General features: G+C 45.9%; 2 protein-coding genes across 3 annotated transcripts in view; one reads left to right on the top strand and one right to left on the bottom strand.

Annotated features, from left to right (window-relative positions):
* Positions 1-2,799: 2,799 nt before the first annotated feature.
* On the bottom strand, positions 2,800-11,626 carry LOC128837764 (osteocalcin-like). The gene is made up of 4 exons (XM_054029214.1): positions 11,491-11,626; positions 7,977-8,012; positions 5,252-5,324; positions 2,800-4,134 (listed from the first exon to the last, which is right to left on the bottom strand). The coding sequence occupies exons 1-4, from the start codon at positions 11,555-11,557 to the stop codon at positions 4,005-4,007; spliced, it is 306 nt and encodes a 101-aa protein (XP_053885189.1). The 5' UTR covers positions 11,558-11,626; the 3' UTR covers positions 2,800-4,004.
* A 1,566-nt stretch (positions 11,627-13,192) lies between these two features.
* PDE6H (phosphodiesterase 6H) overlaps positions 13,193-22,762 on the top strand; it is a 114,401-nt gene continuing 104,831 nt past the window's right edge. For both annotated transcript variants that reach the window (XM_054029251.1, XM_054029229.1), the window contains exon 1: positions 13,193-13,977. The gene's annotated coding sequence lies outside the window, so the exon portion shown is untranslated. The remainder of the gene's footprint in view (positions 13,978-22,762) is intronic.

Below are 22,762 nucleotides of genomic sequence, written 5' to 3'. Positions count from 1 at the left end.
TTGAGTGAAGCAAACTATCTCCAGCCAAAAGTTTAATGAACAACATTAAAGGAATGTAGGGTTCTGATAAAGGCAGAACTGAGATGCCTCTCTGGTTCAGAACCCATCTGGCACGACAGATAACACAGCTGCCTATTCCCTTCTTGCCCCACCCTGTCCTAGCCTCTTAAACAACACTGCTGCCCATCCCACTCTAATCCTTTTTATATATTTTTAAATGAATATATTGCTTGTGAAATGTGCCTGACTCAGCCACACAACCAAGCTCTGCTTGCCAGCTGCTCCTCACCAAACAAAAGACCACCATTCTTGACCTCCCTGGATGAGACTGCCAACAAAGGAGCCAAACAGTGGCCAAAGTTGCAGGTGATATGCGCATTTGTCCCATAAATGCACTACACTGAGACCCAACAGCTAGTTTTACACATCACAGAACAGGGACAGAAGGTAGCAACTTTCAGTCCCTACTGACTGGCTGTATTCCAACTAGTGCCTTGCTTGTGAGAGGCTATATGTCCCATTCCTATTTAGGGCTTCCACATGAGCTCATTTTGAGGAGCAGTCCTGGTTTGGGGGAGAGAGGCTGCCCCATGCCCTGTAAGAAGCAGCTTGCATAACACTGAAACAGACCTGAACAGGGATGGCCCTAAGTTTTTGAGAGCCCTTTGCAAAGCTGCATATGCTGGGCCCCATTCAGCAATCTACACTAATCCTCCCCATCAGCAGCTTCCCACCTCTTTGTGACCTCCCACCCATTAGGCTGTGGTGAGCCCTCCCATTCGGTTACCATGCTTTGTGGGCTTTCATGATTGCTCTACATAGAACAAGAGCCAAAGAACAGTTCTCTCTATGTGTTGCAGGAGAAGGGAGACAGGAGATTCAATCACTAGCACAGTTTGATAGCACTGGGGTCAGATGGGATTATGGATGGAAAGTCAAGGATGATGCTCTGACTAGCAGGTCAGGTTTGTGGTTTGGTTCATCTGAAAGAACAGGTCCCTATGCCACCACATAGATGACATAGGCATCATTGGTGCTGAAATATAATCAGGGGCTGGCATAAAATCCTTATATCGTGACACCACCTCAGAATGTTATAACACTGGGTCATGACATGTCAGTGATGTAAAGGCATTTGCACCCTTGTGCTGATGTCACTTTGTGCCACGGGGGCAAGGTAATAAAGGCAGCCAAACTCCTTCTAATTCTTTGAACCGTCCAGTTAAAGCATGAGGTCTCATCCTTCGGATCATGTCCCCTTTGGAGGGATCACAAGCATATGTCAAGGCCCTGGCCCTTCCCAAATTGCTAATTAGATTAGATTAACTAATCCTGACTAGATCCCAGCTAGAATGAAAAGAGTCCTGGTATAAAAACGGTTGAGAACCACTGTTGTCGGGTATTTGAATTTTGGCAGAGCTAGCCCATTTGGGGGATGTAAGCAGGAATATTTTTGCCCCCTCCCACACACAACGCATACTAAAAAAGGGAAGATCCCCCGCTCCCTCCCCCAGTTTGAGCTGCTTGGAGCCCTAAGCAATTGCTTACTCTGTTTATGCCTAGTGCAGACACCGTTTAACTAATCAAGAGATAAATCCCACATGTATCTAGGTTATAATTTCAGAGTTGGTGTCAGTTCACAAATCTGACTGTGCATATCATGCCCACTAGCCATTTATCCCTTCCCACTGAACCCTTAGGCCTTTGCTTCTATGTATATTTTAGTGTGACGATAATGGGAGATTAGCCTGCGTTTGGAGTGCAGGGTTCATGCAGAGCTCTGAAAATGTAAAATGCTTTAGTGGTGCCACATGCTCTTTCACTGAGTGAAATGAAATGTTCGTTAGGTGGCAGCAGAGGATATGGAATGATGAGACAGGGCTGCAAAACTATACGCAGCTTGTGTCACTGTGAGTCCCCTCTGTGCAGACTTTACCCTCCACACTCAACAATGCATTCCTGCCCTAAACAAAGCCCATCCCAAACCATACAAGCGCCATAAGGTTCACACTGTCTATGAGCCCGCTAGGATGCCCATATCAGCAATACGTCATTATTTCAGTTTGTTACAGGTGTATCCCACAAACACACGCTGTCCCAAAGTGGGGTGGGGCTCCACTTGTAGAGGGAACAATTGGCCTGTGTCTTTGAAGGAGCTCCAGTCACCCAGCTCAGATATATACCTATACTGTGCAGACTGAAAGGCCTAGTACCTTCTGACCCACATGGTATGGTACAAGGTAGTTATCTGGGCCTAGAAATTCCTGTAGCCCTTCTCTCCACTGCAGAGCCAAGAGGGGCAGGCGTTTCATTCAGACCCACATCTCTTTCTCTTTACAGCTGGAGTGAGACTCTCGTAGAAGGAAAAACGTTCCTTTCTCGGCCCAAAAGAGGACATTCCTCCAGGGGAGAGTTGGGATTCCCATTCGAGTCAGTGGGAACTAAGTCTATTTCTACATGACCATGGAGACTGGGTTCACCTCTTATCCCAGTACGAAGAAGGTCTCTCCAGGGGAAGGAAGAATTCAGCTGATGGTGGAGTAGGATCCACCTCTCACTTACACAGTCTTATGCAGGTATCACTTCATTGATTTCAATGTAATTACTCCTGATTAACACTGGGATAAGGGAGAGGAGAATCAGGCCAATGTTGTCGTTTCCTGTTCAGTATCCATCTTAGCGACTGAGAGAGAGAGCTTTATCTTCCAGACCTCTCTTTCACCCCAGTTGAATCCCACCACCTCTCACTCCCCACTAGATGCTGGACACATGAACAAAAAGAAGCAAAACACACACCTACTTTACATAACCAGCATTTATTATAGCCAACAGCTGGGGATGATTTCACCAGCCAACATGCAAATTTTGCTGCTGAGCAGACACCTGCCCCTCTGGAGAACCTGACATCTCCCTTACAGAACAGAATATATGATGGCACAGGTGAAATTTCAGAAAGTTGCTAATGCATAACACTCATAAAAAGATACCTGCATGAATTTGCAAAGAGGGAAGATACATATTGGGGATAGGCAAACCAATTTGGATAAACCTGGCATTGACCCAACTTCAACCCAACCCAATCCTGAACTGACCACCCTCTTTTTTTTTTTTTTGAAGATTCATAAAAGTTCAATTAACTTTTTGTTTTATTTTACAGTTGCCTCTGCATTTTTTGTTTGTTTGTTTATTTCAGCCAGGACCAGAAACATAAGTGCCAAAATAATTATGAGGAAGAGCTTTTTGTTCAGGTATTTTCAGCCTGACCAGAAACAGGGTGTATCAGAAGCATCAGAGATTTCCACCCCAATTTTGCAGGTCCAAGAAGCTCAGTGAAGTATATGAAATCAAGGTGCTTAGTTGAATGGACCCACCAAACCTTTAGGGGCTCATGCATTGTCACTAATATACACTTGGGCTGATCACCCCACACTGGAACCTGGTAGTAGCAATCTGCTGAACCTTCCCCAACAGGACCCCTCCCTTTCCAGTGCATGCATGAGGATCACTGCTCTCCACAGCACACACACACACACACACACACACACACACACACACACACTGTTGCATTTCTCATATTAGTCACCCCTCACCTTGTACTTTTTTGGGAGGGGAGGGAGCACAAAAGATCTTGCTGCCTCCCTTTGTCATATTTTGAGTTTCTTCAGAAGAATCTCTTCTTCCTATACTTGCTCTGGAACTTCCATGGCAAGCAGATAAGACGGATTCTCCTCACCTTCCTTTCTCTGAAGAAACTCAAAATACTATGGGAGGCCACAGGTGGGAATGCCTCTGGTAGAAGGATCACAACTAGTGTTCAGCTGTCTTGGACTGGAAAATGGATACATGGGGTAAATTTTACCATTGTGCTCTCATCAGTGCTGAGCAGAATTGAAGTGGGCCCAATCTACCTCTCCCTTTTCCTTCCTTCCCTTCCTCACACTACCCCAGTCTTTATGGAGGACAGACTGGACCCTAGCCAGGTGAGGGAAGGGACAGTCTCTTCCTCAGAACCTCCCAAAGTAACGCTGATATGCAGCATGAAACCCCACGTGATCGGACAGGTAGTCACAGGGGGCGTAGTTTTCACACTGTTCCTTCCTCAGCTCCATTGGGGACTTGTACATTTCATAGTACCTGCAGTAGACAAAGAGAAAGATGCCACTCATGACTCATCAGGCTCCTATGCCACCTGCTGAACTCAGGGAGAGTGATTACCAGCATTCCCTAGAGATGGACTCCCTTATAGTGAATACAATATTTACCTACAAAGGGTTAGAACCTAGCCCCTTTGATTAATGTCCAGGGGTGGGAGGGAGCTCTATCAGTTAGGGATTGAAGCCAGTTCCCCATCTCATTCACAAGGCTCTAACAGCTAAAGATAGAACCCAGGCTCCCTGGTTATTGTTCCTGGGGAGTGGGTCAGGTCTATCAGCTGGGACTTTACCCAGGAACCTTAGTTATCCTTTCAGAAGCTTTACTAACTGGGGATTAAACCCAGGCCTTTAACTACTGTCCAAGGATGCTCAACTAGAAATGTCTTATCCCTCAGGGCCTCTGTGAGATGCAGCTTGGTGACCTCTCCCAGGAGGTATGTGAAGCATGTTCTTGTGTCAATCTGTCAAAGCTGAAGTTCTCTGAGTCCCTGTCTCCAGGAGTGTTGTAAAAAAAGTTCTGCTTGCTGTAGTGTCTGGGCATAGTCAGAATGAAGAGCCTGTCTGATCTGACCTCATCCCTGCTGCAGAGCTGAGCTCAGTGCAGGAACTGAAGGCAAAGATGAAACCTCCTCACTGCACCCTGAGCAGCGGGTTGCTTCGGTCCCTGATGCAGGCTAGTGCAGCCTCTAACTTGCACCCCACTCTCCCTGGCCCCTAAGGACAGTTCAAGTAGCCAGAAGTACCAGCAAGCTAGGAATGCTGGCCAAGTACCCCCCTTCCTGAAATACTCCCAGCAATGCATCTGGCATGCCCCTGTGCTGGGGGCTCTTACAGGAGGTGATGTAAAGCTGACTATGGTCACTCTATGTCTGTCAAAGACTCCTCAGGGGATATTTATGGCCCTTTAAGGAAGAACAGGCCACTTGTCTCCAGTAAGTATCTCCGGCATCCTCTTTTTTCTACTTCTGTGTGTGAGGATGTTATCCCAGACATTAATCAAATTCCTTGCCACATCCCACTGCCTTCCTATCCCCCTCTGAAATAATCAGTACAGAGTTCAGTCCTGAGCCCAACTGGTGAAGCAGGGAAGATTTTACCTTTCATAATAGGGGTAGGACCTCTTCTGCCTCCTCACAAAGGCATTGGCCGTTTCTCTTTTTACCTTAACACCTGCCATGAGAGAATAGAAGAGTACGTTAGAGCTTTGGGGCTGCCCTCCTATAGTCCAAATACTGGAGTGTCCTCTGGAGATGGAACATCTGCTATCCCTTATCACAGTCCCTCCCCACCTTACTTCCCAATGCACATCTACCCACCCCAGCCTCCACAGTTCTGCCTCCCTATCTCCCACAGCTTCAGGGACCTATCTCCCCGTCCACTCCAACCTGCTTGGTCTCAGGGGCCAAGTACCCCCTTGGTCATGAACTCCAGGAGCATGATTCTCTTGTCACTTATCCTGATGTAAATCTGGAACAAAGCTACTGCAGTTAGTGGAGTCACAGCAGTAGGAGAAGAGACTCAAGCCCCAAATTTGCAGGGACATGATTCCCTCTCTCTCCAGTCCTGATGACCTTAGAGTCTTGCCTTCTGACCCAACCTAATATGGACTGTCGCACTGGCCATTTCACAGTGAAGCCTTGGTACCAATGTCCGCAGAGCACCCCAAGGTGACTGAAAGCAATAGAGGTTGGGTCACTGACTGTTGCCTGTTGAGACACTGGTGTCCATACAGCCAGAATACCTTTAAGGGACTGTAAGAAGGCTGTGCTTAAGAATATTGGTGCCCATGTGTGCAGTGCTAGGAAAGATTTAAAAGGGGTAGTCGTGTTAGTCTGTATCAGCAAAAACAACGAGGAGTCCTTATGGCACCTTAGAGACTAACACATTTATTTGGGCATAAACTTTCATGGGCTATAACTCACTTCATCAGATGCATGGAATGAAAAAAAGTAGGCAGGTATAAATATCACAGCACAAGAAAAGATGGGAGTTGCCTTACCAAGTGAGGGGGGTCAGTGCTAATGAAGCTAATTCAATTAGGGTGAATGTGGCCCATTCCCAATAGTTGATAAGAAGGTGTGAGTATCAACAGAGGGAAAATTATTTTTTGTAGTGACCCAGCCACTCCCAGTCTTTATTCAGACCTAATTTGATGGTGTCAAGTTTGCAAATTAATTCCAGTTCTGCAGTTTCTCATTGAAGTCTGTTTTTGAAGGTGTTTTTGTTGAAGAATGACCACTTTTAAGTCTGTTATTGAGTGTCCAGGGAGATTGAAGTGCTCTCCTACTGGTTTTTGAATGTTACAATTCTTGATGTCTGATTTGTGTGCATTTATTCTTTTGCGTAGAGACTATCCAGTTTGGTCAATGTACATGGCAGAGGGGCATTGCTGGCACACGATGGCATATATTACATTGAGAGTATTGCCAATGGGGAAATACACCGGTAATCTCTTCACAGAGAGATCCTGGTGCTCATGTGTGGAGAGTCTTGAGAGGGCAGAGGACCCTGCACCCCTTGCCCCAGCACACTGAGCACGGCATGGAGAGGTTTGGATACCTGTGTTTGTGGAATGCTATGAGAGGGCTGCCAAGCTCTTCCCCCATAGAGGTTGTACCATTCCCAGTTCATCTCATCTCCCTAACCCAGACTTTCAACTGCCAGCAAAATGTTCTTTCCAATGCCAGATTAGTTGGCCAGTGAGAGAGCCCAGCTGTTTATCTCACGGGGAGGGAAGGTGTTATCTCTGGGGACCAACTGGCAAGCTGAGCTCAGGTCATGTCTGGTATTTCAAATAAACCTTCACTGTAAGAAGTGCCAGCAATTACAACCTCCCTTGTAAAGATGTTTCTCTCTCTCTCTCTCGCTCCCCACAACCCCCTGTGTTTTGATTGGTTCTCTGGGAAAATCCAGTTTTAATGATCCCCAGCGGCAATTTATCCCTTGACCTATGGGACAAAAGAGGGGATAGAGGGGTCCAAGAGAGCCAGGGGATAGTTTTCCTAATGGATTTCTGTGAGCCAGGCTGCAGAGCCAAGTGAGAGACAGGGGAACATTTCAGACCCTAAACTCAGGTCCCACCCCAAACTGAACAGAATATGCACAGTCAGTACATAGTCCAAACTTACCCTTTTCCTGCTAGTTGAAATTGCAGTAATACAACATAAAGCTCAGCCTAAACTTTTTCCCAACACTTGGCTGTTCTTAGGTTTTCCCTGAAGGGACCTCTCTGTCCCAAACCCTAGCTCTCTTTGTCACTCCACCTCCCTTATATCCTAGTGGAGCTAATAAGCCTCTCTTGCCCCAGCAAGTCAGCAGAACTACCAACTGAGCAGCTCGGTGCAGGTTTCTAATTCCTGCTGTGATGAGCCAATAGAGGAGCCCTGACGTCCTGTGACACCCATTATGGGTATCTGTCCGTTCTGCTACTACTTCAGCTAGCTCACACCCTAATCCCCATGTAGCTCCCAGAGCAACTTGATTGTTGACCGGACCTGCCTCATGTCCTGGTTTATCTAACAATTGAAAACCTCAGCCTGCTCATGTCACTGCTGCCTGTTTCCTACTGTTTGCAGGGTTCCACCTGTTCCACCAGGTCATGTGAAAATTGGACCTTTAGTTGTCACGGGTGCTCTGCTGAGACGAGAGGACTCATGATGATACCTGCTGTAGATCTCAGTGTTGGTCAAGGAAGGAGAAACAAATTAGAGGATTCTGTAAGCATCTCACTCATTCCCTAATCCTGATAAAGGGAAAGATGGAGGCAGATGCAGGACTTGAGACATGTGCAGAGATGTGGGAAAGTCATAGCAAGATACTCACCTTCAACACCGTGTGATTCCAAGGTGTCCTTTGAATCTGGAAAACAAAGAATAGGAGTCAGGGGATACCACACAGGAACCAAGCATGTGACTCCAGTCCTTGGCCCCCGTTGGATGACTGTATCTCCCTCCCTTATTGGGCAACACCATTTCCCTTCCTGCATCAGGAATTTTTATCTCTCTGCCCCCACTAGGGCCTTGTCTGCATTAGAAGTTTGGGGCAAAAATTTCCCACCATTGCTAATAGTGGTTCAGTTCTATCAATGTCACCAGAGTCTATAGGGTATCTCTACATTAGAGCTGGAAGGTGCAAATTCCAGCTCACAATGATATACTTGAACTAACTCTGATTGAGCCAGTACACTAAAAACAGAAGTGTGGCTGCAGCAGTGTGAGCAGCTGGAGGGGCTATACATCCAAGTATGAGCCTGTCCAAGACCATAGGTACATACTCAGGATGGCTAGCCACTCCTGCCAATCAGCGTTAGCACAGGTATGTCCACCGGTGCTGGAATCATATCTCCAGCTCTAGTGTAGACATACACGTAGTGTCATTTCAGCTTGCTTGGAGCAAGATGACATAGTGATAAAAATACCAAGATGGGAAGCCTGTCTACATTAGGGCTACTATCAAAAGTGATGCAGTGGTGGTAGAAATCATGGGAAATTTTGCTCAAAATGCCTAGTGTAGACACAGCCTGGATGGCACCATCTCTCCTCCTTCTCCACTGGAAAGATGTGTTCTAACCTTCGATGGTCCCTGCAATCACCCAAGGGGAATTCCCTCTGATTTTACTGGGGGCCCATGGGACCCATACTCTGCTTGCCACTCCAAACCACCCAGGCTCTTCTCTAGTTCTTCACCTATCGCTTTTTCACCCATGGCAAATCCCATCTGCTATTGTCTTAGAAGTGTATTTAAAGGGACAAAGAAGATTTAGGAAAATAAATGTGTTGATTAATTGCTAGATTGTAAACTCTTTGAGGGAAGGGTTGTGTTTTTTTGTTGTTGTTTTTTCCAAAGCACCGTGTGCATTTACATCAGCAAGACACATTTGTTGTCTGATCAGACCCTGCAGACTATTTGTGGAGAAAGGTGCTATTCAGCATGAGTCTGGGTATCTGAGTTTGACCCTAAGTCACTTAGGTTCAGCTTGTGACCCTCAGGCTCATGTTAAATACACCTTACTTAAGTAGTACCATTGACTTCAATGGGTCTGATTTGCAGAGTAAGGTCTTACTCAGCTTGAGCAAGGGCATCAGAATCTGGCCTTTACCTAGCAGCTTCTGAGAGCTAAACGGCAGTTTTGCTGTGTCACATTCACCACAGTGAAGAGAAAGGGGAAACTGATAGATGTCTCATTCACTATGTTCCAAGTGAACTCTACCCCCAAGCAGTCCCCAGTTCCTGTTCTCGGCTATGCAAACAACCTGCCACCAGAGGCAGGAGGGGGAAGCTAGCATGGCTGATTTTCTTCTGCCCCATCCCCTTCCCTCTGCCCCTAGAGAAGATGAGCAGTCTTCACATCCACCCCGTGAACCACCACCCCAATCTTTAATCAGAGATCTCCAGGCAGCCTCTTCACTGTCATCCTGCCCCAGTACTCCCCATTCACCTGTCCCCCAGTGCTGCTGCTCATTTGAAGTTCATGTCCTCTAGAGCGCTGTCTGCCACACTGCATTGAATCCCCCAGCTCTTAGCCATAGAGAACCCAGCAGAGCAGCAACCCTCATCAGAGTCTTAGTAATAATGTAATTAATAATAGTTCCAGTGTTTTTCATCTGAGGATCTCCAGGTGATCTCCAAACACTAACTAGTTAATTCTCCCCATGACCTTGTGACTTAGGAAAGCACTATAATCCCCATATTACAGCTGGAAAAACTGAGGCACAGAGCAGTAAGTGATTTGCTTAAGGTAACACAGCAGAAAATAGACACTAGGACATTTGACCCCCAGCCTCCTGTACTGGACACTGCCAGCAGATGAGGCAGGCAGATTAAGGATTGTAGTAAGGGAGGTAAAAAGTAGCAACCAAGTTGATACCCCCTTCACCTTCTCCTCTGAGGAGAAGGCTGCAGATGAGAGGGAATGGGGAGTCTTTAACTTAATGCTTTTTAACCTTAGAAAGATTCAGTGTGCTTTGGCAAAGGCACTGGCCAGTTCCTGTTTTATCCAAACTGTGCCACCTATGCCAGGAGACAATGGCTCCTTACGAAATGTCAGAGGGCAACATGCTGTCTGCTGTAGAATGGATCCTTCTGGAAATCTCTAGACTTGAGGAGCCAATCTGCATTTTGCACTCCACATGGAAACTGATAAAGGATTAGACCAAGACTAATGAACAGACTGGAATACAATAGCTTTTAGAGCAGACTGACCAGGAATGAAGGAGAGAAGCTCTCTGAGGGGAAAACAATCAAAGATTAAAAACTGTATTGCAAAATATTAACTGATTTCTCACCAATCTGATGCCCGTGAGAGTGTATTTAATTTACAGGGTCATCTTTAACACTGAGGAATTTAACGCTGACAAGAACTGGCGTAGTACAGGCAAGTACAGGGCAAGCTTTCTACCCTTCCTGTCTCAGCATCCCTGTCCATTCTGCCAAAGCAGAGAGAGGCTGAACACCTGCTATTTCAGATCTAGATCTCCCACCCCTTTCCAGCTGTGCAGCTCACTCCTCTATGGCTATTTCTTATTTAAGAGGGCTCTGGAGCTGGCCTCCCAGCTGCAGTTTATATCCTATGACCATATTTTTTTAACAGTATCACTGCCATTTTTTCCATTGTGCCTTCAAAAACTCTCCCAGTCCAACATATTTCAATGGAATTAAAAGGTGTAGCTTTATTTTTCTCCTCAGATGTCTCCGGGTACTGTACAACTTTCCAGTGTTGGCAGATATAACATAGCCTTCCCCACAGTCCATGTAGTTTAGTTAATTCCCCTCAATTCTGACCTGCAGCGCAGTCCATTTGTCCAAAACTGGGCTTTGCTAATTCACCTAAATCCTAAACTGGATTCCTGAGATTGCCAGTCATGCCCATTTGTGCAATAATTTGTGTCCTAGTGGAGGCAAATGTCTATTAGGGATTAGGCTGGAGACCCCCAAACCCATTCTTATTTGTGACCTATATAATATAACACCTTGCCAGTGCAATAGCCCATACAGGGCCGGTTCCAGGCACCAGCCTGGCAAGCAGGTGCTTGGGGCGGCTGCTCCGGACAGGGGCGGCACATCCAGCTATTCGGCGGCAATTCGGCAGATGGTCCCTCACTCCCGCTCGGAGCGAAGGACCTCCCGCCGAATTGCCACTGCAGATCACGATCGCAGCTTTTTTTTTTTTTTTTGGCTGCTTGGGGCAGCCAAAACCCTGGAGCCGGCCCTGAGCCCATAGTATACTGCCTAGCCCCAAAGCAGGTCTTCTCCTGAGCAAGCAGTCTTCTCAGGTTTTAAGTGTTCAATAATACACCCAGTGAACACTCCAGGTGAGATTAATGCTGTGTCCCCTTACCTCTTTCACAATAGCAGGAGGCTGCCAGGGCCAGGGTCAGGAGTAGCAGCACCAGAAGTTTCCTCATCTCCTCCTTTTTGTCTAATGCAATTCTGCAGCCTCAGAGCTTCTCTAGGAGGGTTCTGGTGCTTGCCTCCCAGCTGCACTTTATATCCTGTGACCATCTGGAGAGATCAGGACTCTGGCCAGAGTCTCTCAAACTTTGACATTCCTGTGTCCCGGCTCCAACACAAAGCTTCGCATTTGGGCCAATAGATATCCGGTCCTGGCAGCCATGTGCACATCCATCTCAGTCCAAAGGCTCATGGCACTTCCAGATGACTTTCTGGAGCTCCAAATGCTACTTTTAAAGGGGGGGGAAAAAAAGCTTAATTACAAACATAGTTTAGTGTTGAGTGAGAAAGTGATTCCAGCTGCATGGAGGAGAGACAATGGGAGAGAACCATCATGTCATGATGTGGTGCAGCCGATGAAGGGGGTTTCATATGACCCATTTTTGCTAATGAAACAATCTTACACCTCTGACAATCTGAGTTTAATCAAATCCTACCTCGGCTCAAATAAGATGATCTCAGTCTAGTCTCTGGCATGCTGAGGTGCCCACAGAGGCAGTTTTCTTCGAGAGAAGTGAAAAATGGTAAAACTGGATATGGCAAGCTCAGCACATTGGCTTGCGTGGAAGGAACTCACCACATCACTCTTCACCTATTCCTCTGACCCGCTCAGGAACTCCTTCCGGACCAAATCATATGGAAGGATCCACTGTGCAATGCTGGGCAAGGGGGAGCTAAGCAGAGAAGACAGAAGGGGGAAATGAAGGTTAGTAATCTGAGCTGTTCCAATCTCAAAACTAAGCAGCACTGTGCCCAGTTGTTTCAGGATATGGTCTTGGTGACACATTAGGGGATTGCTTTCATCCAAATCAAGATTGATTTGAACTAATGCTCCAGAATGAAGCTAGGGGCACATTGCTGCAGGAGGTGGCATCATTCAGATAAGGTATAAAACCAAAGCTAAATTTCTGGGGTCAGACAGTGCAGCTAGGCCTATATATGCCACTTGAAAATCCCACAATGCTTTTTGAAAGAGAATTAGCCCCAGTATCCTTGCCAAATTGCAATTTGGGCAGTTACATTCTGTCTGCCTAAATTCCCCCTGTAGTGTCAAATAGATACGACATTTGATAGTTCCTGTCCCAAGATGTTGTTTGTACACTATTAAATGCCTGCCAAAGAGACCGCTGCATGGCAAGGGGAAGAGGAAGTGATCCCTCCAGAGCCCAGTTTTCAAAAATGGGCACTTCACTCTGTGTTTGGTGATTTTAGACGCCCCAAAGCATGCGTATACATAGGAAATGGGGAGGATGTGGCAGCAACAGGGGGCAGAAGGAACAGTGAGTTGAAGATTAGGAAGAAGGAACAAGGGGCAACTACATAGGTTTGGGCTGAAACCCAGTAGGATGAAAAAAAGAGGAGATGCACAGCATTGAAGGATGAAAGGGAAATGCACAAAAGATGAGGTAATATCTTTTATTAGACCAACAGAATCCAGTATCCTGGGTTATCTAATATCCTGGGACTGACACAGCTACAACAATACTTCATATGAAAGATGACCCTGTAAGACAAGGCGGTGAGGTAATTGGACCAACTTCCAGGAAAAGATATTACCTCACCCACCTTGTCTCTCTAACGTCCTGGGACTGACATGGCTTCAACAACACTGCAAATGACCCTGTAAGAGTCAGAAGAGTATCTAAGATGGAGTCCTGCCCCTCTAGGGAGTCTAGGTGAAACAAAAATGCTTTCAAGAGGGGTCCGGAGCTCTGGGTAGAATGACAGTTGGGTGGTCAGCTGAGCTTGGGCTGAGGTAGAAAAAGGTACTGAATGTAAGGGAGGGAAGGAAGGAGAAGGAGAAACAAAGAGAGATGAAGAGAAACAGAAGAAAGACTGAGAAACAGGTGAAGGACAGAAGCAGAAGTAATTTCACTGGAGTAGAGGAAGGCATAAGACAGGAAATAGAGTGCACAGATTTAGTTTAAGGATAGTAGTTAAATAAAACACAGAGGAAGAGAGAAGATGGAAATCTGCCTATAGGATAAACCCCGTGATTTATTGAGGTTAAATTAAGATTAAAGTTAAGTAAGGAGAATTCTAGGCAGTACAGTAATACAAATAAATAATAATAATAACCATTATTTCCTGGAAACACAGCAGCAGCCACCCATCAGCAATGAAAACTGCCATCTGGTTTCATCAGGCAGCACTGGATATGTTCAGTTTGCTTTGGGAGGTTTTTAACATTCATTCCCCTGAACTTTTGGATTTTGGACCCTCTTGTGGTAGAGAACGGCACTGTATATTATCTTGGCAGCCAGAAGGTGTGTTCAGGACCAGAGGCAAAAAAGAACAAACCAGTTTTGAATTCCTCTGGACATAAGCTGCATGGCGACATCAAATCCCAGGGCTCCCTGCAGCAAATCTAGAGGTAAGAGGATATTAACTAGTTCCTAGAAACTGACTCTGTTAGTGCTGTCAGGTGTAAATAATGGTTGTTAAGCTTTATGGAGATGGAGTCTTGTCTGGTCCTGGCCTCTCCCACCCTTAGTTAATTTTTCCCTGTGTGTTAATGGTGGGATTGGCATACATCTCTATCATTCCCCTAGCTCTTGCTGCACTATTCAAGGGTCCATTATGTATCTGTGTGTGTATGTGTGCTATACAGCTAGCTCTCTGTGTATGGGTATGAGAAAGTACAGTGCATATGTGTGGAAAACATTTATTAAATCTTAACTCTGCCAAATCAAATGTAATTTTCACAAGACCAATCAAAGACACATCTGCAACGTAGGGGCCATGTTTCTGCCAAATGTTTTAAGATTCCATCAGCTCTGAAGCTGTTCAGAGAAAGGGCATAACATTTTTCTTAGCAGAATAACTGCAGTTTTCACCCTTTCATACTTGAAAATGGCTCACTTGATTTGGAAGGACTGTTAGAAAAAATGTGTTCCTTGACTGAGAGCAAACATATCAAATTTCAGCTGAAAATAAAAAAGCATTGAAAAAACAACGGAAAAATGTCCTTTAAAATGGAAACCCTTAGGCAGCCTTAAGTATAGACCTTGCTATGATTCCTATCTATAATATCTATGTGTGTAAGTGTTTAATAATAGATTTACTTGGAGAGCATTATTCAGCCACTAGATTCCTCTGGGCTCTGTACACATTTTCAGAAAACATATGCTTCCTGGTAAATAAAGGAGACATAGTTGAAACTCAAGCTGTGTGGAAGTCTTCTTATTTGTGTCTATATTTATTTAGTTTAATAAGTGCTTCCAGCTTAAGATGGAATGTGATCCCATGTATAATGGCAATGTTTATGTATGGAATACATGAAGATGAGGGGTGCTATAAAGGATTTAAAACATGAGTTTTAGATGGCTGCATTGCTCATAATTGGTGCAGCCATGAGTAAATTATGCAGGTGCTCTCAAATGAGCACTGCTAAAACCTTTATATCATACCACATTATGCTTTATTCTCTACATGCCATGTATTGTACATGGGAAAAAGATTTTACAAACATATCAGAACTCTTTTTTTATTGCATTGTGACTGTTTCTTACATCTCTACACATGTAACTCCATGTGCCTTAATTGGCATTTGTTCATCTGTTCAGAGCTCAGACATAAAAATGTTACAACTTTAAGGTCTGATATCTTGGGATTTTCACGATCTATAAGTAAATTCTGCTTTGAGTCCCATTGGAAAGTTGGGAATTTCTCCTTTCAAGTTGTGAAGCGAACCCATTTCTAAGCTTGCTGCATAATGAGATCAGACCAAATATTGCCTGTCCTACAGTCTCAAACTTGGGTAAATTTGTGATCTGGCGTGTGGGGAAATTGCACATTTGGGGGAAAGAAGCAGGGTGTTTTTAAGCATCTGTTTAGAATGTTAGAATCAGTCTCAGAGGACATGGACTATCTGGCAGAATTCAGATGAGGGTCAATAAAACCTCAGCAACGTGCACTCCCCCTTCCCTCCCACAGATGTTACCAGAACTCCCTATGGGCTCATTTCAACGCTTCCCATTAAAAAAAAAATAAAAATCTACTATTAAAATTTTTTCAACTTCTAAAAACCTGTTTCACCTTTTGAAACTAGCTCACTTTCCCCAGGCTGCACTGCTGACTTGGCTGGAAGTCCTCCTGAGTAATGTAAATGAGAGAAGAACTAACCCAAGAAGATTAAACTAAACTGGGCCAGATTCTCAACTGATATAAATCAATTTTAGTTCATAAAGTTTGGCTGTGCCACTTCCCACCAGCTGGGAATCTGGCTGTCTCTAGGATGTTTGCTTTCTGTATGATTTTGTATGTACTTGTGGTTGATAGATGTGGTTTATATTTCTTTTGTTTGTTTCCCTGACTGCTTGAACCAGATAGTGAGAAGATTTGTTCCTTCCTTCTCTGCACATTTCCCCCTATATTATTTCCATGCTTTTCTGTGAGTTAGTAAGTTTAAGGAAACAATAGACCATTGATTAAGGCACAAAAGGCTCCTGAATTCTCAAAACAACTTTCTGCAGCTTTAAAATAACCACTCTTTGTCAGGGCCAGTGATCATCTGTTGTTTACAACATGCAATTCAGCATTTCTGATGCTAAGTATATAGTGATGTGCACCCACACACACCCCCTGCTGGAACCCTATCCCCTGATCCCTAAACCCACCAAACCTAGCTGAATCCCGCCACGTGAGGGTCACCCCATCCCCATTACCCAGCCCGCTTGCTTATACCCATGACTGTCCCTGCCTCCCGTATGGGTGGTGGACCCTCACCGTTTATCGACTGTCTCCTGACCCCGCCCACCGGTTACCCACCCCCCATTGGGGACATTACAGTGTGTATATACTATGTGTGCTGCCCAGCCCCAAAACACCAACATACCCCCATACTCTGCATGTTACCCCCAATGACCAATGACTAACGCTTCAAATTTTCTGTATCGTTTATTTCTTTAAATATTCTCTAATAAAATTTAAATCTGTTAAAAAAAAAAAAAAGAAGTGAGGCAGATTCTGCTTGCCCAGGGTTAAGTCTTTATTTTGGAGCTGTGGTAGAGTCTCCAAAGATAAGATTGAAGCCTGATTATGAACTTGACACTGTCCTGCTGAAATAAACCAACCAACCCATCTGAAATGCTTCCTGTGTGAAGTGATTGCAGAACAGACTTTTGTTGGTGAAAGTGTAAGGCAATTTATACAAGGCACTGTGGAGTGATGAATGTTTTAAAGAAATTAGATATTTTTTTGCTTCCTGGGAAGTTTCCTAATTTGTATTTATTTATTTATTTTGCTTGTTATATCTCAAAAAGACTTGAACTACAGATTCTACATTCATTTCATCCTGTTGGGCTCAATAACTATTAGTTCCTTTGGCTAGTTTAGAAGAGTTAAGAATTTAGGGTCAGTTGGTGACTAAGCCCTGACAAAGCCCTGGCTGGGATGATTTAGCTGGGAATTGGTCCTGCTTTGAGCAGGGGGTTGGACTAGATGACCTCTTGAGGTCCCTTCCAACTCTGATATTCTATGATTCTATGATAAGCAGAGGTGAAAGTAAGCCGGTACACCCCGGTATGCCTCTTGGCCACTGCTGCCACCCAGGGCCCTTTAAACTGCTGCCGGAGCCCTCAGCTACCGCTGCTACCCCAGGGCTCTGGCAGCAGGGCTCTGGGGGTTATTTAAAGGGTCCGGGGCTCTCCTGCCTCTACCCCCCCGGGGCCTTTAAATAGCCGCTGGAGCCTCGCCAGGGCCGTAGAGGCAGTGGGAGCCCCGGGCCCTTTAAACTGCTGCCGGAGCCCCCAGCTGCTGCTGCTACACTAGCAGGGGAGGGCACTTACCAGTACAGGGCGGGCCAGGGCTGGCTCTGACCCCCTCCATCCCCCCCCTTCTGCCCGAGGCCCCGCCCCTTAGGGGCCAGAGCCGGCCCCAACCCAGTCCCGTACTGGTAAGTCCCTATTTCTACTTTCACCCCTATGGCTGAGCCATATACATGTGCTGAGGGAGGGAGGGAGGGATGAAAGGAGCTATATCCCCTCTTATACAGGCCACAAGAGGCCCAGGTACAAATACAGTTTCTGTGCTCCCTTTGCATTCCCTAAAGACAGTGGCAGGGAGCTGGGGCCAGGCACATGGAGGAGAGTAGGCCTCACTCCTAGTAGAGGCGCTCTCTGTCTGCACTCCCCCAGGCAGGGGGCAGACCCACAGTACCCCCAACACTGGGTTGTTACAACTGGTTGAAAAAAACAGTTTAAAAATACAACGCTTTCTGTAAGATTTTTGAAATGTTTTCCAAGTTCAAGGAAATGTTTAGAAAGTCTAACCATCTCGGTCAGCCTCGAAAGGCACAATTGAGCCCTCAGTTATTCCATGCAGTTTTGATAATGTTTGAGCTTCCTGCGATTGCATGTCGGACACTGTAACCCTCGCCTGATGCAATGCAGATACTCCAGTGCCTGCATGGTCTTTTGTTGGCAGACCATGGTCCTCTTGATCTGCAGGCTTCATGTTTCCTAAAGCTCAGATCGGAACAGATTCTCCATATACTAGGGGAGGTTGGAGGGCACAGGCGTCCGAGAGCCACTTGTGGGAAGGAGGGGGAATCTGAGGGCAGTGGGGAGAGAAACAATTTAGGATGAAGGAAGTGGGCGCATGTGACCATTGCTGTAGAGCCTCAAAAACCTGTAAGGAGCAGGAAACAGTGCACGGGAAGTGTCTGTGCAGTAGGGGCAGCAGAATTTCCATGCGGACTTTCTATGCCTCATATAGAGGCTTGATGTGGGAATATTCACTGCCCAGGGTTTCTATCACAGATCCATTCTTAGAAACATTGACTTTTAATTTAAGAAAATAAAAATAAAAAGTCATTGAGCAAAGATTGAAAACGCATATAACTTCAGGGAAAAGTGCCGTCAAAGAACAATGATAAATAAGAAAAGATTGAAAGCATATACATGCAAAATTCAGGGCACCCGAACAACCTGAAATCAGTTCCACCCTTTGCCACCCTTTGTGATTATCATATAATCTAAGAAATAAATACTGATGTCATGTGCAGTGAGCTAAATCCAGAGTAACTCCACTGAAGTCTATGGAGCTACTCTGGATTTACACCTGTGAAACTGAGATTGGCATTTGACCAGGAGGATGCTAAATCATGCATAGCTGCACTGTGGCATAGCTGGGTAGTAATCTTGGGCTACTTCTGCACTGCAATAAAAAACCCACAGCACCAAATCTCAGAGCCCATGTCAACTGACTTGGGCTTGGGCTGCAGGGCTAAAAATTATGGTATAGGCCAGGGATCAGCAACCTCTGGCACGCGGCTCGCCAGGGTAAGCCCCCTGGCGGGCCGGGCCGGTTTTTTTACCTGCCGTGTCCGCAGGTTCAGCTGATCGCGGCTCCCACTGGCCGCAGTTCGCCGCTCCAGGCCAATGGAGGTGGCGGGAAGTAGCAGCCAGCACATCCCTCGGCCCGTGCCGCTTCCCGCAGCCCCCATTGGCCTGGAGCGGCGAACCGCGGCCAGCGGGAGCCGCGATCAGCCGAACCTGTAGATGCAGCACGTAAACAAACCAGCCTGGCCCGCCAAGGGGCTTACCCTGGCAAGCTGCATGCCAAAGGTTGCCAATCCCTGGTGTAGGCATTCAGGAAGCCTGGACTCTGACTCCCTCCCCACTCTCAGGACCTCAGATCCTGGGTTCCAGCCTGAGCCCAAACATCTACACTGCAATTTTTAGCCCTGCAGCCCAAGCCCCACGAGTCCAAGTCAGCTGAGTCGGACCAGCTGCAGCCATGCCACAGGTCTTTTATTGCAACATGGACGTGCCCTTAGAAATGTTTTGATTAGGGTTTCATATATAGAAGAATTTTAAATGTTTCTGTGGTGTGTATGTCCCAAGTTTGCCTGTTAATTTGACAAAGGCTGAAGTTTGTTTATGGGAAGATCTGTGTTTATAATATGTAAAGTAGATGAGGGTCTATGCTTAATTTCACAGTGTATCAACAAATTGGCATCTTATACCTCATAGCGCTTGGTGGTTTTCCACTTCTATATTTGGGTATTTGCATATGAATCTGAGGAAGCCTGGAGCCTTGAATACTGAAGCAAGGTATATTTAGCAGATAGAGAAGACTTTATGTGTTTTAAGATCCCCATAGCTGCAGATATCCAAACAGCTCTGGTTGCTAATGGACTGGGAGTATTTACATGCTCGTGTATGGCAGCACTGGCGTCCATTGACAACGTCAGAAGGGCTTTGCCCACCTCTTTGGTGTTGATATAAGTTACAGTGTCTCAGATGTTTGTGTTCTTCTCTTGTGACTGAGACGTGACTCCTTGGGTGGTCTGGGCATGGTGTTCAGAGATCAAGCTGCATCTTGATTTCCGATGAGGTGTGGGCAGAGATGGGGACAAAGTTAAATCTGTTTGGGTGAATTTCGCTGTGCACTTCCAAACATTGGTGGTTTTAAGTATAACCTTAACTTTGAATTTCCAGGCTTTCTAAAGATTGGGGTTATTTATTTATTTTTAGCTGCCATGCTCTTTTAAGACATTCTCCCCAGCAGTCACCAACTTTCAATCTTAACACATTATTTTAACTTAAAATTAATATACAAGCTCCTTGTCAGACTATATAATGGATTTTCAGCCAAAGATACACATAGACTCCGTGACACAAGGTGTACCAGGTACATATCTACCGTTGAAATAATTTCTGAGGACACACAGATTACAGAAAGCCCTTCCCTGCTGTCCTGTGTTCCCTCTAAGCTGTGCAGCCGCATGGCCACCCAAGAGCCAATCAAATGCCATGCACTTGATTAGCAGATCCGCACATATCCCGCGACATGTGTTCAGGTGCTTCTCCCCATGGGTGGCAGGTGAACAAGTTGTTGGGGGAAGCTAGTCCCCAACTCCTCCCCCTCTGCCCGAGGCCCCGCCCCTCCCCTTCCCCACCGGAGCCCGGAGCGCACACATGCCCCACAGCCCCACCATGCACCCCCAACCCCAGAGCACTGGGTGGGCGGCGTGGTCCTAGCACCAGGCAGGCGGATGGATGGGCAGCACGACGTGGCCCCAGCACCACCAGCCCTGGGCCTTGTGTGCACCAGCCCCAGCCTGTCTGCCCCAGCCTCTTGGTCACAGAAGAGCAGGAAGGGAACTGGAAGCAGGCAGGTCGGGGTGTGGGGGCAGAGTGTGGGCAGGGCCATGCAAGGCTGTTTGGGGAGGTACAGCCTTCCCCTGCCTATGCTACCTGCTGCCCATGCTCCTCCCCCTGCTGCTCTGCAGCTGCATTGTTCCTGCCCTCTGCCTTGGAGCCCCTGGCCAGCTGCTCCTGGGACCCTCCTGCTTGCTATGCAGAGCAGGGGGAGGGGGGGAAGTTGATGTCAGGGTGTCCCCCTCCCCCCGCCTCCCCCCGCCCATGTACCCATCTCTGCAGAGCAGGGGAGGGAGGACAGGGCTCAGGAGCAAGATGGAGATGCTGGTGGCTGCTGCTGTCTGAATGAGCCTACTGGTGAATGCCGCTGTGCTTAAAGAGACAGTGCACGGTCTCTCATAGACTTCCCCAGCAGCCAGCACACACACACTCTGTGTCTGTCTCTCTCACACAAACATATACACACACTCTGTCTGTTTCACACACATATATACAAACACTGTCCCTGTGTGTGTGTGTGTCTCTCTCTCTCTCACTCAAACACACACACACACACACACACACACACACTCTGTCTCTTTCACACTCACCTCCCAATACATACATGTGTTGTTATTGTTCTTGGTACTTCTTGGTACTTCTTGCAATGCACATATAGCCTCTGTAATTTTATTCTTTCAAAGTGCGGTTGTTTTAGTTTTTTGACTGGTCTTTGCCTTTCATAATTTTATTTCTCACTTATGCTTAAATTTAATTCTTTGAGTAGTGAGTTCTAAAACGCCTAACCTGTCCTGGCTGGAGTAATTATCCCTATGGTAACTTTTAAAAAATACAGTATACATTATATCTAGGTTTTTTGCTTCTACTGGTGGCACACATCCGCACATTACCTCGATATTGGTGCACATAACAAAATTCATTCTGCACATGGATGGAAATAATTAGAGGGACATTGCTGCTGTCCCCTAAAACAGTGGCTCTCAACCTTTCCAGACTACCGTATCCCTTTCAGGAGTCTGATTGGTTTTGCATACCCCAAATTTCACCTCATTTAAAAACTACTTGCTTACAAAATCAGATATAATAATACAAAAGTATCTCAGCACATTATTACTGGAAAATTGCTGACTTTCTCATTTTTATCATATAATTATTATTTATAATTATAAAATAAACCGACTGGAATATAAATATTGTACTTACATTTCAGTGTATAGTGTAGACCGCAGTATAAACAACTCATTGTCTGTATGAAATTTTAGTTTGTACTAGCTTCGCTAGTGCTTTTTATGGAGCCTGTTGTCAAACTAGGCAAATATCTAGATGAGTCGATGTACCCCATGGAAGACCTCTGAGTATCCCCAGGGGTATGCGTACCTCTGATTGAGAACCACTTCCCTAAAAAGTACAGTGAAGAATACAGTATGTTTACTCCTAAGCATCTACCACAATATACCTGCACATATATGCAAAATGTGTACACTGTGCCCTAAGGCTCGGGTCTTTTTCTATCCCCTGGGGCCTACAGATTCCAGAGGAGGCAGCAAGAGAAAGGAGGGATATATTATATGGGTGGTATTTTGCCCTGTGAGCTCTGTCTGATTTCCCAGCACAGCAAGAAAGAGGAGCAGAGCAAGAAAGAACAGGGTCTGTTTCATACAATAGTTTCTCATTTTATCATTTCAGAGAAAAGGTGAGATGATTAAGTACAATGGAAGTGGTGGAAGTTCCATCACTTGAGAATAAACTTTGGGCTGTAGATCGCTTCTCGGCTCTCTGTGAGCTGAGGGGTGAAAACATTATTCTGTAGCATACAGAACAGACCTTCATCATCACAAATGGGGAAGTTGTATGGACATGGTGTTATTCAGCAGGTCTTTTTCATCATTAACTTCTCTGCCTACATTTTCACAAGTGATTAGTAACTTTGGGTCCCACTTGAGACATCTTGAAGGGGCTTGATTTTCAGAAAGTATTGAGAACCCATTCACTGAAAATCAGGCCTCTTAAAGATGTCTCAAGTTAGGCACCCCAAATCACTAGTCACTTGTG

This window comes from Malaclemys terrapin, chromosome 1 (genome assembly GCF_027887155.1).
Source record: "Malaclemys terrapin pileata isolate rMalTer1 chromosome 1, rMalTer1.hap1, whole genome shotgun sequence".
Lineage (NCBI taxonomy): Eukaryota > Metazoa > Chordata > Testudines > Emydidae > Malaclemys > Malaclemys terrapin.
Note: the sequence above shows the minus strand (reverse complement) of the source record. Positions and strands in the feature narration are given on the sequence as shown.

What these genes read in the sequence shown, in the direction of transcription:
- LOC128837764 (XM_054029214.1), bottom strand. Translation starts at nt 11,557, where the DNA reads ATGAGGAAACTTCTGGTGCTGCTACTCCTGACCCTGGCCCTGGCAGCC. An exon ending in GGAATCACACGGTGTTGAAG is followed by an intron (nt 5,325 to 7,976) that starts GTGAGTATCTTG and finishes CTCTCATGGCAG; the next exon opens with GTGTTAAGGTAAAAAGAGAA. An exon ending in TCCTACCCCTATTATGAAAG is followed by an intron (nt 4,135 to 5,251) that starts GTAAAATCTTCC and finishes TGTCTACTGCAG; the next exon opens with GTACTATGAAATGTACAAGT.